The 16,772-nt window shown below is 45.6% G+C and overlaps 1 protein-coding gene across 7 annotated transcripts in view; it reads right to left on the reverse strand.

Annotated features, from left to right (window-relative positions):
- Window positions 1–16,772, reverse strand: part of MTM1 (myotubularin 1) — a 114,945-nt gene that overhangs the window by 57,057 nt on the left and 41,116 nt on the right. For all 7 annotated transcript variants that reach the window (XM_060183550.1, XM_060183551.1, XM_060183552.1 and 4 more), the window contains 2 exons: window positions 10,446–10,556; window positions 4,845–4,946 (listed from right to left, as the gene is read on the reverse strand). In XM_060183550.1, the coding sequence (XP_060039533.1) occupies window positions 4,845–4,946; window positions 10,446–10,556 (213 nt within the window). The remainder of the gene's footprint in view (window positions 1–4,844; window positions 4,947–10,445; window positions 10,557–16,772) is intronic.

Below are 16,772 nucleotides of genomic sequence, written 5' to 3' on the forward strand. Positions count from 1 at the left end.
ATTTCACTTTTTTTCAATCACTAGAGTTTTACTACTCCAAGATGAGTTGTTATTTTAGATAGATTAGATAGATAGATAGATAGATAGATAGATAGACAGACCACAACACCAATTCTTCCTTCAATGTGGTGGGGGCAGGTTCGAACCTGAGTTACAAATATAGCAAAGCGGCATACTATCCAAGTGAGCTATTTCATCAGTCCAAGTTGTAGAGTTAATTGGTTTTAAATCTTTATTATGATTATTTTTTCCCAGAGCACTGTTCAGCTGTGGCTTATGTTGGTGCTGGTGACTGGACCTGCAATCTTGGAGCCTCAGGTATGAGAGTCTTTTTGCAGGACCATTATGTTGTCTCTGCAGCCCACTACTGTGTGGTTTTAACTATGCTTTCAAATAATGCCTCCACCACCACCACCAAGGGTACAGACATCCAGAGACATGACATTTAGGAAAATCAGACCCTTTGGATGAAGCAAAGAAAACTCTACGTTCAAACAGTGAGCCTCTCTCCCACTCAGCAAACTGTACAGACTACTGATTCCCACAGAGTGCTGCCAGCGTCTGACCAGGGACCTCAGGGAGCAGTTTCTCCTATTTTATTCTCTGTAGTCAATCAAAGGCATTTACCTTTGCCAAAAAAGTTTCCATGTAACAGAAGAGCGATAGGAAACCACCTCATTCTCTTGCACAGAAAACACATAAGAAGTGAGACCCCTTCATGTATGAAATAAGATGCTTCCAGGCCAGGGAGGGGAGAAGGCTGTCAAGAATTTTAAGGCAGAACCATAGCAGGTACTGAAATTTGGCAAAGTGGATGACTCTGGCTGACATGTCCAGGTTAGGTGGTGACTTCTGCCCACTGGCCATGACTTGCCACATTCAATGTGGGTTTTGAGAACCTCAGTAGGGGTAAGGGAACCCCCAAACCTGGCCAGAGTCTCGCAGGTCAAAGCAGCCAGTGTGGCAGTGGTGCACCTGGTTGAGTGCACACATTACTACGAGCTAGGACCCAAGTTTGAGACCCTGCTTCCCACTTGCAGGGGGATAAGCTGCAAGAGCTGTGGAGCAGGTTTGCAGGTATCACTCCTCTCTCCCTCTCTGTCTCCCTGTCCCCTCTTGATTTCTCTCTGTTCATCAAATAATGTGAAGGAAAAAAAAAGAGGAAGGAAAAAAATGACCATTGGGAGTGGTGCATTTGTTGTGCAGGCACAAAGCCCTTAGCAATAACCCTGGTGGCTATTAAATAAATACATAAACAAACAAAGAAAGAAAGAAAACAAAGCAGCCAGCATGGAGATGCCATTTGCACTTTCATTTACATCATTTTCCTGCTCCCACTCCTGCGCCCCCTCACCCCAGGAAAATAACTTGATATTCTGGGACGGCTGTTTCTTCGATGGGGAAATGCATTTTCAGTTGCGCGGCAGTGAAGGTGCCCAGCTACACATCTGAAATGTCATCTGAGCCATTCTGGAGAAAGTGCGTCCCACACCGCCCATCCACAATCACAGCCATTTGAGGCTGACATTTCCTGGAGTGGCCCGTCACACCTCTTCTCACTGACCGCTTTCTCCTGTGGCAATCATGGCCACGTTGATGGATGCCGGTGGCTGCAAGCAGCCAAACCGGAAAAGGTCTCAGTGCATTAGCACTGGGCCACCAAAGCCACCTGCCTGCCAGCACGCACCTACCTCTGACTCACTGTACCCCAAGTGCCACAGTCATAGCCCCCATGTCACCCCCCGTCCCACCTTCTGCATGGGCATTCCTCCTAATCAGCCCCCTCTCCTGTTGATGCTAGCTAGTCACCCCACAAATCCAACTGCTCTGCTAGAACTTTCTCAACTCCGTTCTCATCTCTGTCCTCAGCTGCCCAGGACTAACAGACATCCTAAAACCTCTAACAACGAACTAAACCTCTAAAGCCCAAGTTGTCCCTTCTAGGTTCAGCTGTCTGGCTTTTGTTTTTTGTGCACTATTCCCATTTGGGCCATGGAGGCCACATGGCAGTATTGCGCATGCACAGAACCACTGGCTCACCCCTGCCCCCATACCACACGGAAAACCATAAAATCATCTTCTGAGAGAAAGGCTGGAAAGCTTGGAACACCACTCTGGTCTATGCTGACTGAGGGAGTGAACTTGGGTCCACCGCATGCAAGTCCCATGCTCTGCCACTGAACTACCTCCCTGCCTGCCTCAGAGTGTTTTTCAAATTTTCTAGACCCTTTCTAAGAGAAAGTAAGGTAATTTCCACTAGAACCCAGGATACTCCCCACACCAACTAGTCTGTAGCATGTCTTGTGATCTGAACATTTTTCTCTTCTACTCCATTTAAAACGCTGGCTGTAGCCTAGCAACTTAATTTCATGACTTAACAATGGGTTGGGATTCACAGTTTTAAAAACCTCTCATCTACACTGTATATTCTCTCTGATTATCCCATCTGAGGGAAAGATGAATTCATGAGAAAGGAAATCAATAAAAGAGGAACCGTGGCACTGAGCCTACAACCTCACCAATCAAACTATTTCCTGAGAGGGTCACCAGGCAGGCTCTGTTCATGTGGACACAATTTCAGCACCTGCATTTAAACAGAGGCACTGCTCTCGTATCTGTCCATGACCTTGACTCCAGTTTGAACACTCTGTGCCTATAGTAGGTCTCTAACACTTCCCAGGCCCCACCACACCCAGGCTTTGCCCCTGTGCTCCACACCCAGCTGAACAGAACTGGCCACCTGGAAATACTTGCAAAGCCACCAGCCAGGCCCCTCTCTGTCGGGAGGCACAGTCAGCCAAGTCTATCTGAAATGCCACACCCTCCACCATCTCACCCACTGGAGAGGATCCCCAGCTTGCCAGGCCTGAGCAAAGTACTATTGACTACAATCTTGGTGGGCTTCCCCTCAGCCGCCCTAAGCTTAGCAAACCTAAGCCCACGTTCCATCCACCCCCAGGAGGGTCTCTTGTTACTCCTTACTGCTCCCTATCACAGTGCTCAGAAAGGAGCTCCATGGGAGCCTTCCTCCAAACTGGTGATAAATCAGGGCTCGAGATAAGAGTCTCAGAAAGGGACACAGTTCCCACACCACAATCTCTCAAATCACCCTTACATTCCTACTTTGAGAATGATTTTTTTTTTTTAACCAGAACACTGCTCAGCTCTAGTTTATTGTAGTGCCTGGGAGCCTTTTTGCATCACCATTATGCTGTCTCCCCACCCTTGATAAAGATTTCAAAGATGAATTTCCTCAACACACTTTTTATCCTAAAAGCTAAAAAGGTAATCTAAAAAAGACATCATTGAAAGCTGGGAAGACAGTATAATGGTGATGTTATACTCTCCTGCCTAAGGCTCTGAGGTCCCAGCTTCAATCCCCATTACGACCATCAGCCAAAGTTGAGGAGGACTCTGGGGAAAATAAAGAGAACAACCCATTTTACAGTGACACTACTTAAACAAAACCAGAGAAAAGTCTCAAAATGCATTCACAGTAGCAATGCTGTTGACATCTTTCCTCTTTGTGAGGCTGGGGATGGACAATTACTCCCTCGCTGAAAGCTGTTTCTCCCTAAGCACTTTAAAGAATTCTTTCTTGGGTTCCCCTAGAAGGGTTTAAATCCAAGTTCCTTTAGAGTCCAGGGGAAGAGAGAGGTAAGAAGAAGCATGAAAGGAAAAAGGTGACAACAAGACAGAACTTGAAGGTCTCATGTTGAGTGAGACCAGTCATAAAAGAGAAGGCTGAATATCAGATGAGCTCACTTGTAGGTGGAACTGAAGAAGCCAAGACAGAAAAAAAGGAAAACATCAAGTGAAACTTGGACTGGGTATGGTATATTACACCAAAGCAAAGGACTCTAGGGAAGGAGAGGAAATAGGCTGAGGGTCCAGATGTGTGGTGGTGGAAAAGGACCTAACTTGGGGGTAGAGTGTTCTACAGACTCCTGTCATGGGAATATGAGAGGTGTCAATAACTGTACTGTAAACCATTAAACCCTCAATAAAGTGGAAAAAAAAAAGAAAAAGAAAAAGAAAAAAGAGCAGGACAGAAGACAAAGAATTGGCACAAGCCAGTTTTCCCACAGCTTCACTGTGGTCACACTTGGTAAAGCAGAGCACTATTAGAATTTCCTACTGGGCAAGCAGGAAGGGAGTGTCCTGAATCGTGGCACGGATCAGGTCAGAGGTTGTAAACGACTTCAGGTTGGAAGCCTGTCTTGGAGGTGTGGTGAGGCGACAGCTCTCTTGGGGAAATGCAGAACTCTACCCCTACAATGACAACAGTCCATAAACCAAAATGTCCTCAGTCAAGTGATAAAGAAGTTACTATGTCCTGCTGGATATATGCCAACCACCTTCAGATGCCATCTGAAAGGCCGCTCTTTCAGAAATGTAGACCCTCCCCACTCAGTGTGGCCTGGCCCACCTGGAGAACAGAGGTGTTTGCCTGGCTGACAGTTGACTCTGAGGATGGTCACCTTTTATACCTGGGAAGCCCTCAGGTATCATTCTTTAGACCTCCAAGCTGAGCGAGCACATGGAACTCTGGGATGAGACTTCACAGAGCCGCACTAAGGCACCCATTGGCTACCTCATGATCTTAGGCCTTTAGCCGATGACCACTGAGCCTGCGCATGTGGGCCAGGTAGGGAAAGGCAGGCTACTGTGGGTGAGGTTCACAGACTCCAGTGGGGCTGTACCCACTGGACCACCCATTGCTGTCTAGGAACAGGTCACCACATCACACCCACCACCCACACATGCCCTGCTGGGGAGCACAGTACAAAAAGTCAGGCAAGACCCTGAGTACCCCCTGCTGCCCAGGAGAACCCTGAATTTACCAGACTGTGAGTGAGGGGAAAGGCATATCGCATGAGGGTCTCAAACATGTCCCTTCTGCTGTGGCCTTCCTGCTTCAACGCGAACCTCAGGTTTCTCATGTCCTGTAGAGCAGAGGAGAAAGGGGACAGTTCAGGCTCCAGATAAAGCCCATTGCATTAGCAGCATTATTTTTCAAAGCCCTCCATGTGAACTCCCGGAGTAGCAGAGTAACTTCCCTGATAGGGTTGGGAACCAATAATATTAATATGGCAGCTTTGGTGAGTGTGTGTGTGTGTGTGTGTGTGTGTGTGTGTGTGTGTGTGTGTGTGTGTGTGTGTGTTTGAACTATTGACTTTAGGGGCACCTCAAAATGCCTATCCTTCTGCCAGGAAGATAAAGACACACTGGTTCATGCTAAAGTGAACACAGAGCTAAAATACATCCTCCACAAGGCCAACCCACAGTTGGCCTTGAACTTGAAAATGGGCTACTGCTTCCACTGACCGGAATTGTATGTCGGGAGGCTTTGTTATTATTAAACACGAGTTTATTCAGAGAACTGCTCCAATGTGTATCTGCTACGAAACAGAACCTCACACTGTCACACAACAGACAACCTCCCTCTGCCCCAAAATTGAGAAATAGTTGGCATTCCCAGCTCCTATAGGAGTGCTCTGTTTTTCCCAGGCAATATTACTTTCAGACAGTACTACATAAACCAAGTGAAAGAGTCCTGTGGTAAGAGGAGTTACGCTTCTAGGAACTGAAAATTAATGCTCCAATTCAAATCCTATTCCTTGATATATTTCTACCACAGCCCTGCTCAGATTTGGCTGATGGCGGTGCTGGGGACTGAACCTGCAGCCTTGGAGCCTCAGGCATGAAAGACTTTCACAGAACCATTATGCTATCTTCCCAACCTTTATTCATTTCTGTGGAGTCAGAAGCTCACACACATATGGTTTCTTTTATACACAGGCCAACTTTCCCAATTAGAGAGACAGAAAGATGGAGATGACAGCACCAATGCTTCCCCCGTTGCTGTGGCACACACACGTAGTGCCAGGGCTCAAGCTTCAGTCACAGATGGCAAGACATGAACAGCACCTGGTGACCTACCTCTCTGACCCCCATTCAGATTTTAAGGGTTGATTCTGGGGTGTGGATGGGGGGTTGTGAACCAGCAGAACACCGGACTTGCATGCCTGTGGTTCCCTGCTCATAGGTCACAAGTTCAATCCCCAACATCATCTTATGCCAGAGAGGGACAGTGCTTTGGTGTCTCTCTCAAATGAAAATGAATCTTGGGAGTTGGGCAGTAGCACAGCGAGTTAAGCGCACGTGACGGAAAGTGCAAGGACCAGCGTAAGGACCAGCTTAAGGATCCCGGTTCAAGCCTCAGCTCCCCACCATCAGGGGAATTGCTTCACAAGTGGTGAAGCAGGTCTGCAGGTGTCTGTCCTTCTCTCCTCCTCTCTGTCATCCCATCCTCTCTCCATTTATCTGTCCTATCCAACAATGATGACAACAATAACTATAACAATAAAACAACAAGGGCAACAAAAGGGAATAAACAAAATAAAATATAAAAAAGAAAAAAATGAATCTTTTGTTTGTTTCCTTTTTGATTTATTTTATTTCCACCAAGGTTATCACCAGAGTTCAGCACCAGTACTACAGAACTATGAATCCACGGTTCCTGGTGGCCATTTTCCCCTCCTTCCCTCCTTCCCTATTTTATTTGATACAGAAGAAATTGAGAAGGGAGAGGGAGATAGAGAAGGAGAGAGATAGACATCTGCAGCCTGCTTCAGCACTCATGAAACGTCAGTCTGAGCTTGCTCCACTCCTCACCTGCAGGCTCAGACTGACAGGGACTCAGAGGTTACACAGACTCCTGTGCTAAACAGGAATATACACAGGCCCTGGGTCAGACTGATGTGGTAAACAGCTCACTGGATTTATATTTTCACTTCAAGTTTGGGAAGTACTCTCTGCCCTAATGCAGCTTTCTAGGTCTGTTCTTAACTCTGACACAGTCTTCCCAGACAGTATTTTCAGTCCACCTTAATGTTCACTATCAAGCTCAAGCAAAAATTACAAAAGTCATGGACCCCTAGGAACATCCCTAAAATAGACTTCCTAGCTCTCTCTACTCTAAGATCCTTATTCTCATCTGTCCTGTTTCTACTTTTGGTTCCTGTTTATTAGACATTTTGTCCTGCTTCATATATTAACTGTCTTTCAGACACCAAGTTCCAGATGCTACTGTGATTCCATCCTGACTTCCCTGGGCAGACTATCTCACCAGTCTGTCCTAGAATCTCACTTCTCCAGAGCCCTTCCCCACTAGGGAAAGATAAACATAGGCTAGGGGTCTGGATCCACCTGCCAATGTCCATGTACAGCAGAGAAGCAATTGCAGAAGCCAGAACTCCCACATTTTGTACTCCCATAAAGAAATTTGGTCCATACTCCCAGAAAGGGAGAAAAGTTAAAGAAAGACAATTAGAGGGCTCTGAAACCCAATTCTATCAGGACCCAGAGAGAGAAGAGGAAAAAAGAAAAAAGGAAAGACATTCAGAAATAGTCATAAGTATGACTTAGTAAGAAAGCTGAAACCTTGGGAGTCGGGCAGTGGCGCAGTGGGTTAACTGCACATGGTGCAAAGCGCAAGGACCAGCGGAAGGATACTGGTTCGAGCCCCCGGCTCCCCACCTGCAGGGGAGTCGCTTCACAAGCAGTGAAGTAGGTCTGCAGGTGTCTGTCTTTCTCTCCCCCTCTCTTCATTTCTCTCTGTCTTATCCAACAACGATGACATCAATAACCACAACAATGTTAAACAACAAGGGCAACAAAAGGGAAAAAAAAAAGCCGAGCCCTAAAAAATGGGCAAAATATAGATAGGTTGATAGTAGATAATTATAGAAATAATAGTCAACTCATATCTGTGACCTTGGGAGAACCACTACAGTTTCCAATGGAGGAACTGGAGACACAGAACTCTGGTGGTGGGAACGGTGTGGGATTGTTCCTCTATTATCTTATAACTTTGTAAAGCAGTATTAAATCACTAATAAAAAATTTAAAAGTAGAGCCTAAGACCAGGCATGCATGACCCAAGACAACTCCTTTTCCATATAGCTGGCACCAAGGGGGTCCTGTCAGCCCCAGACTCAGTGCTTTCATTTTGAAAAGAATGAAAACCCAAACGTGAGGCTGAAAATAATCCTAAGGTAATTGGACTACCAGTTCTTGGCTTGGGATGCAAAATACACTCAACTGGAAAGGAAACACTCCCACCCAATGAAGCCCTTCTGGAAGGTTTGCAATGGACCCCTTCCCCCACAGCCAAGGGGCTTCAGCTCCTATTTTCCTGTTCCTACTTGGGCCAGTAGATCACTCTATCACCTCCTTCTCCTTACCCCATGGCCAGAAAGTAGAATTTGTCTATCTCAACATATTGGGGAGGGGGGGTTCTGCTGATGATCCAAATGATAATAATTTCAATGTGTAACAAGACAAAATGACTTATTATTATTTTTTTTTTGCCATTGAGTTCAACTGTGATGAAGAGACAGCAAGGACCTCACCACAGTCAACTGCTCCCAGGACTTGACTCCACTGCCAGTGTCGGTGGGACCACAGCTGGAGAGCTGAGAATGAGGGAAGTTAGCGCAGGTGGAACAGCAGGTTTCCTGGGAGATGACTGAATTGTAGCAGGCTAAGCTACAACACTGCTGGCCACCACCGCGGGACTCTGTGCTAATTCCGGGAAACATACATGCATCTCATTTGAGCTGTTCTTAAGCCCTGTGTTGTTAGGCTAGGCAGGGAAAGGGCAGCAATAGGCTCTGTCTTATTAAGTCAAGGGATTAATAATAGAACCCTGGTTTTCCTATTAATAAAGTAGGCAATAGGGCTTTATTTTTTTAAAGCCTCTATTCAAGGGAAGGTTATTTCAATGTTGTCAAAACAGCAACCCCATTTTCCCTTGAGTACTATAATAAAATGTTTGCCTCCTAAAGGTCCTTTTATGCAAAATACAAAGCAGACGAAAAAAAAAAAAAAACCTTCCTTAAAAGTCAAGTCCCCTTTTTCTAGGCCCCAAAGGGTAGTGAGTAGCTGGTGGTGAGGTCAGAGACGGGAGATGTTGGAAAGAAAAAACAAAGCCAAAGTGGGAAGTGATGGAGAATTTCACTGTAGGTCTAATCAGGATGGAATCCTTTGATTTGGGGCAATGTGCAGATGGGATCTTCTGTAAACCAGAGACAAGACTCCATATTGTTTTCATAATCCCACTAGAACTAGCAGCTGGTCCTAAACAATCAGAGTGCACGAGGCCAGGAGAGGAGACTGGAGTTTTGATTCTTTTCTTCCTTTGGCAGTATGGACAGCCCTAGGCTGCGAATCCCACTCAAGGGAGGTCTCACTTCCCCTTCTCCAGAATGAAGAAGTAGGACTAGGTGGAGGACAGCAAACTCCCACCCCACTCAACAATGGGACTCTAGTTAAGAGAGCTAGCTTACCAGATAGATCATGTGCCTTGTCATGCACTTGGCCCAGGTTTGAGCCCCAGCACCACATGGGAGGTGCCATGGCACCAGGAGAAGTTTCAGTTCTATGGTGAATTATCTTCTCTTTCTGTCTATCTGAATGAAAAAGTGGCCCAGAAAAGCAAAATCATACACAGGAGAGGCCCCAGTTCTGCAAGAATAAAAAGAATCTCGGAGCCAGATGGTGGCACACTCAGTTAAGTACCCATATTATCAAACACAAAGACCAGGGTTTAAGCCTGCTCCCCATCTGTAGCAGTGAAACATGTCTGCAGGTGTCTACCCTTCTTTTCCCCTCTCTCTCCCCATCCTCTCTCAATTCCTCTCTATTATATTAATGAAATATTAGAAGAAGGGGAGGGAGAAGGAGGAGAAGAAGAAAAGTCCACCAGGAGCAGTCGATTCATAGTGCCAGCACCGAGCCCCAGGAATAAAACCTGGTGGTGTGTGTGTGTTGGCGGGGAGAATAAAAAGACTCTTGGAAAACCAAAACTCAAAGAAAAATGTTCAATAGGAACAGAGCAACCAGAACTAAAACATCTGCCTGGGCTTGTACAGAACAGGTGCGCCGGTTTCTGTAATGCACGGCTACTTCAATTGCTGGAGACACTTTAGAACTCCAGCTTCCAGGCCCCAGCCCTCCAAGAATATCTGTCAATTGGATCTGAGATAGAAACCAGACTCTGACATTTAAATACAAATGCTGCCTGGTGACTATGGTCCATATTTGGATATGAGACCCATGGAGACAGATGGTTTCCAAGCCAGCCTCCTGCTCCTTCTAGAACTGAACACTTCCCAATAGGTTGCTGTCTTTGACTTTATTTATTTTCACTGCTGGAGATTCACAGCTCTGGGCCAACTTTTTCAGATGGAAAGAAAGGGACAGAGGAGACAGGAAGAGACTTCACACACTGAAGCCTTCCTCTCCCCCACCCCACTCACCACTTGCCATGGAGGTCAGGCATCTATGACTGACTTTAGACCCGCATGGAAATGTTCCCCTTAGCATTCAATACTACAGCACCTCTGTTTCTTTGTGTGAGAAAGCACTGAAACTCTTACTTTACAAGTAATGTCTAGACCATAGGAATTTTCTCCTCTACTTGTTGCGCCTCCCATTTTCTCAATTCTGGAGATGACGCCCAGAGGAACATCAAGAATTAGAGTAGAATCCTGCAATGGACAAAAAGACAAAGGTCAATATTTCTGTCAAGTGAAAAAAAAAAAAAAACATCAAACACACATCAAAACTGTCACCACAGACTTTCAGGAAGGTTTTTACTACTCTGAGGACAAAATATGATCTACAATACACATGAGAGAGCAAGCAGTAAGCTAGTTTATTATACAACTAAGATGCACCCACCACCCGCCAACATCTGCCATTCTGCCCTGCCTCCCCAAGGAGGGTCCCATTCCAGTGTCACAACTGAAGGGTCCATGTTGTCCTTGCCAGCTTGTGTCTGCAGGTTTCCCCATGCAGTAATCTCATCTGGCCAACTGAACCCCTTCACCAATCTTCAAGAAGTCCTGGGAAGAGTGGTAGCACACCTAGTTGAGTACACATGTTACAATGCACAAGAACTGGGGTTTGAGGCCCCAATCCCCACCTGCAATGGGAAAGCTTTATGAATGGTAAAGCTGGTCTGCAGGTGTCTCTCTGTCTCTCTCCCTACCTCCTCCCTCCCTCTTAATTTTTGACTACCTCTATACAAGAAAGATAATGATTTTTTAAGAAGTAAAAACGGAAGAAGAAGGACAAGAAGAAGAAGAAGAGGAGGAGGAGGAAGAAGAAGAAGAAGAGGAGGAGGAGGAGGAGGAAGAGGAGGAAGAAGAAGAGGTGGGAGTAGCAGTAGCAGTAGTAGTAATAGTAGTAGTAGTCATCCTGAGATACCAGGTCTGAGTGCTCCAAGTGCAGGGTTCCCTTTGGCCACTATGATCTAGATTTCCTGACTACCAAGATTCTCCCAGGGGCTTAAACTCTGGATCAGCAGATTTTTGCTTTTCCAAATTAACTGAAGTTTCCCATGTTCTCCTCTGAACTTTCAGACCACTTGGATCAGACTGCTGGTGTACCTGCTTCTCTGCCTTATGCTCCCTCCCCAGTGCCCATCTCAGGCAAGAGTGCATTTCCCGAAGAGTACGGCTGATGGCATGGTGAAGCCTGCCCATGGTTCCTCAGATATCTGGTGTGGGCATCACAGGGAGTGCAGTGTGACACAGCTGTCATCACACCAGGAGCAGCAGCTGCCATGTCCAGAACACCTAGTGTACTCAGAGTACACCAATTCACTTTCTGCCACACAGCTCCACATGTAAGGGGTGTCCTTCTGTCCCCAGCCAAGGTCCCTGGGCTGGCCAGAAGCTTTAGCAGCTTGCTAAAAAAAGAAAACTGGGAAGGACTGCAATTTGAACCCAGGGCTGGGAATTCACACTAAAAGGACTATAGAAATGGTCTGATCCCACAAAGAAGTGGAAAGGTATTCCATGTTCATGGGTTGGAAGAATTAACATCATCAAAATGAATATACTACCCAGAGCCATCTACAAATTTAATGCTATCCCCACCAAGATCCCAAACACATTTTTTAGAAGAATAGAAGAAATGCTACAAATGTTTATCTGGAACCAGAAAATACCTGGAATTGCCAAAACAATCTTAAGAAGAAAGAACACAATTGGAGGCATCACACTCCCAGATCTCAAATTGGATTATAGGGCCATTGCCATCAAAACTGCTTGGTACTGGAACATGAATAGACACACTGACTAGTGGAATAGAATTGCGGACCCAGAAGTAAGCCCCCACACCTATGGACATCTAATCTTTGACAAATTTGCCCAGACTATTAAATGGGGAAAGCAGAGTCTCTTCAACAAATGGTGTTGGGAAAAAATGGGTTGAAACATGCAGAAGAATGAAACTGAACCACTATATTTCACCAAATACAAAAGTAAATTCCAAGTAGATCAATGACTTAGATGTTAGACAAGAAACTATCAGATACTTAAGAGGAAAATATTGGCAGAACTCTTTTCTGCTTAAACTTTAAAGATATCTTCAATGAAACGAATCCAATTTCAAAGACAACTAAGGCAAGTATAAACCTATGGGACTACATCAGATTAAAAAGCTTCTGCACAGCTAAAGAAACCAATACTCAAACAAAGAGACCCCTTACAGAATGGAAGAAGACCTTTACATGCCATGCATCAGAGAAGAGTTTAACAACCAAAATATATAAAGAGCTTGCCAAACTCAACAACAAGAAAACAAATAACCTCATCTAAAAAATGAAGAGAGGAAATGGACAGAATACTCACCACAGAAGAGATCCAAAAGGCTGAGAAACACATAAAAAATGCTCCAAGTCTTTGATTGTCAGAGAAATACAAATAAAGACAATAATGAGATACCACTTCAATCCTGTGAGAATGTCATATATCAGAAAAGGTAAAAGCAACAAATACTGGAGAGGTTGTGGGGTCAAAGGAACTCTCCTGCACTGCCGGTAGGAATGTAAATTGGTCCAACCTCTGTAGAGAGGAGTCTGGAGAACTATCACAAGGCTAGAAGCAGACCTACCCTATGATCCTGCAATTCCTCTCCTGGGGAATATATCCTAAGGAACCCAATACAACCATCCAAATAGACTTGTGTATACCTATGTTCTAAGCAGCACAATGTGTAATAGCCAAAACCTGGAAGCAACCCAGGTGTCCAACAACAGATGAGTGGCTGAGCAAGTTGTGGTCTATATACAAAATGGAATACTACTCAGCTATTAAAAGTAGTGATTTTGCTGTTTTCAGCCCATCTTGGATGGAACTTGAAGAAATCATGTTAAGTGAAATAAGTCAGAAACAGAAGGATGAATATGGGATGATCTCACTCACAGGCAGAAGTTGAAGAACAAGATCAGAAGAAAAAATACAAGTAGAACCTGAACTGGAGTTGGTGTATTGCACCAAAGTAAACTCTGGGGTGGGGGGTTGGGGGGGGAGAGTACAGGTCCTGGAAAAGGATGACAGAGGACCTAGTGAGGATTGTATTGTTATGAGGAAAATGGAGAAATGTCACGCATGTACAGACTATTGTAGTCACTGTCTAATGTAAAACATTAATCCCCCAATAAAGGTGAAAAATGGTTTGATCCATCCTGTCTGCAATTCCAGTCCTACGTACTGAGCTTGCAGCTATTACGCACTGGTAGAAATGGCTGCATGTGCAAGATAAGGCCAGAGATGGTCAGGGGTGGGCAACGAGCTGAACAATAGCTCCCCCAGTCGATGGACAGGCATGCAGCTTCTCAAATAATCACAGTGCATGGAAAAACTCATTTGAATGGGGGCAAGCAGCACACAGAATACGCAGTCAAACTACTGTGATTAAAATATGTAGTCACACAGACCATGATAGGAAGAGTTACACATTTTTTTTTTAAATCCACCATTTTCTTTAACACTATGCAAGAGGAAGAGGACTCTGATAATAAGGAAACTAATTTGTGGAATGCAGTGAAATGGAGATTGAGAGTGAGGCGGGGAGAGAGAAAAAGAGAGAGAACAAGAATGCAGGGAACGACTCAGCTCTAGCCTATGTGGTGTCAGGGATGTAAGGCAAGCAAGGCCTTTGCTCTACTGCTGAATTCCCTCACCCGTCCTGCCTTTCTTGTTTGTATGCCGTGCTGGGAATCAAACCAAGGGTCTTGTGCATGCAAAGCATGTGCTCTGATGCTGAGCCACCTCCCCAGGCTCTAAATTACTGTTCTTTAGAAAGATGCCCTTGGGGTTGGGTGCTGGTGCACCTGGCTAAGTACACACGCTACAATGCACAAGGACCCACATTCGAGCCCCCAGACCCACCTGCAGGGAGAAATATTTGTGAGTGGTTTAGCAGGGCTTCGGGTTTCTCTCTGTCTCTCTCCCTCTCTATCACCTCCTTCCCTCTCTGTCTCTACTCAGTAAATAAATAAAGAGAATTAAAAATTAAAAAAATAGATCACTAGGGTTTCCCCTCAATTTTAAAGAAAAATAAAGTCCTTTTCTGACCTGAGAAGTGGTTCAGCAGTGTAGGTCTCAAATGCATGAGGCCCTAGGTTCAATTTCTGGCAGGCTGTACAAACAAGTGAAACCAAAGCGAAGATCATAAATGGTGGAGCAGTACTCTGTTCGCTTGCTCTTGCAATTAAAAAGAAAAAAAATAGATGCCTTGGGAGGGGGGCACGGAAATAAAAGGAAAGTTTTGCTTCTACTTTCAGTCTCCTTTCTTACAACACAACATGCCAACTACACATTTCTGCATGAACATGAGCTCAGTTTGGGTCTATCTAGAAACCCAACAAGGGCAGCACTGTCAAAACGGATCATGGGAAATACCACTCAGGCACACAAATGAGCGGCTTCTGACTACTCACAGCCCAGGAGAAGCTGGGGAACGTCACAGTGAATGGACAAAGGCTCTCACCAAAAAGGTAATGTGCCCTATGGTTCCATTCATGACATTGTAAAAATGACAAGACATACAGAAGTACAGAGATGTGTTTCCAGAGGGTGTGACTGTTCTGGGGCAGCCTGAGGGAATTCTTGGGGGATGACTGGGACAGTCATCTCTCTTGACTGGTGGTAGAGATGTGAGTTCATACATGGTGTCATATGCAAAACATACCACAAATGAGAACAACAGAAAAGTGGTGAGATTCAAGTAGGATATTTCAAGCATATCTTTCCAACCTATTTCCTGGATGTTCCTACTTTTTTTCCTCGTTCTATTGATATTTCATTTGATAGGACAGAGAGAAATTGAGAGGGGAGGAGAGGACAAGGAGAGAGAGAGAGAGAGAGAGACCTGAAACACTACTTCACCACTCATGAAGCTTTCTCCTGGTAGTGGGCAGCAGGGGCTTGAACTGTGCATGGTGATATGTGGGCTTAACCAGGTGTGCCACCGCCCGGCTCCCTCCAATGTTTCATTATTTCCTTCCTTGGAGAGGAAGGGAGAGAAAGAGGAGAAACACCAAGGCACCACTCAACATCCCTGTGCTGTTAATAGTGCTCCTACGTGGTGTCACAGCTGAACCCAGGGACTCATGCACAGTAAGGTGTGCACTCTACTGGGTAAACTGATCATCTGGCTCCAAGTTCTTGGGAGTGGACTGTCCTCATAGAAAGTTAACAGTGAGAGAATGTGTGTCTCATAGTTAAGACAGTGAGTGTGTGTATCATAGAGAAGACTGCTGAGGGGCCAGGTGGTGGTCCATCTGGTTGAGCGCACATGTTACAATGAGAAAGGACCAGGGTTCAAGCTCCCAGTCCCCACCTGCAGGTGGAAAAGCTTCACAAGTGGTGAAGCAGTGCTGCAGTTGTCTCTCTGTCTCTCTCCCTGTCTATGTCCTTTTTCCTCTCGATTTCTGGCTGCCTCTATGCGATAAATAAATAAAGACAATAAAACAAAGACCGCTAAGCACCAGTTTTGAAGCCAGACACAGCCAGCTCAAGCCAGAATTTTGACATTCACTAGCCTGGAAACTCTGACAAGTGACTGTACCTCACAGGCAGCCTGATCCATAAAGTAGGGACAGCTAGAGAGAACAGCCTGGGACCTGTCTCGTGGTCGCTAGAGCACAATAGAGGGGACTTCAGTGTTTGCAGGCCCTTACTGTGCTCTGCAAACAGAACTGACCAATAATCTCTGGCAGGCCTCTATGTGGGGGGGTCTAGCTGGCACATTCAGCCAAGTCACTCTAACATAGGACTGACGTCCAAAAGCCCAGACAACCCCCACTTTTGACTATGTGGGTTCACAGATGCAGAGTGCACCTGTGAAGCAGTCTGCTGTGAGGCCTGGCCACTGTACCCTAAATGCCAACCTGGCACCAATGCAGGAAGATGCAGAGACAATAGTAAAGGCCTGAGCCTCCACACCCACATGGAAGCCAGAATGTCAAACCCAAGGGCAGACAGGCTCAAAGTCAGCTGACATCTTGCCCGTCTCTGTCCCTCTCCAGGGAGAGAAGAGTGTCAGGACTGAATGACTCCACAGAAAACAGAAAATGAGTCCCCGAGACATGCCAGCCGTCTAGGACTTGAGGTGTGTGAAATTGGACTTGAGGTGTGTGAAATTGTTGAAGCACGGCAGGCAGAAGAGGGGGATCCCTATCTTTTCTCTGAAATGTCACAGAAACTGCAGTGGACACTGGGGGCTCCAGAACCTGGGACCTTGTCTGGAAGACAAGACATATGACCCAAACAGCCACAAGGCCAGGTCACAAGTGCCAAGAGCGATGAGTGAAACACAGACAAAGTGGAACTGAGGGCAGAGGAGAACAAGATGATTCTCTGAGTGGGTTGCATGAAGACTTTCTATTGGTGACATCAGGAATAGTGACC

This window comes from Erinaceus europaeus, chromosome X (assembly GCF_950295315.1).
Source record: "Erinaceus europaeus chromosome X, mEriEur2.1, whole genome shotgun sequence".
Classification (NCBI taxonomy): domain Eukaryota; kingdom Metazoa; phylum Chordata; class Mammalia; order Eulipotyphla; family Erinaceidae; genus Erinaceus; species Erinaceus europaeus.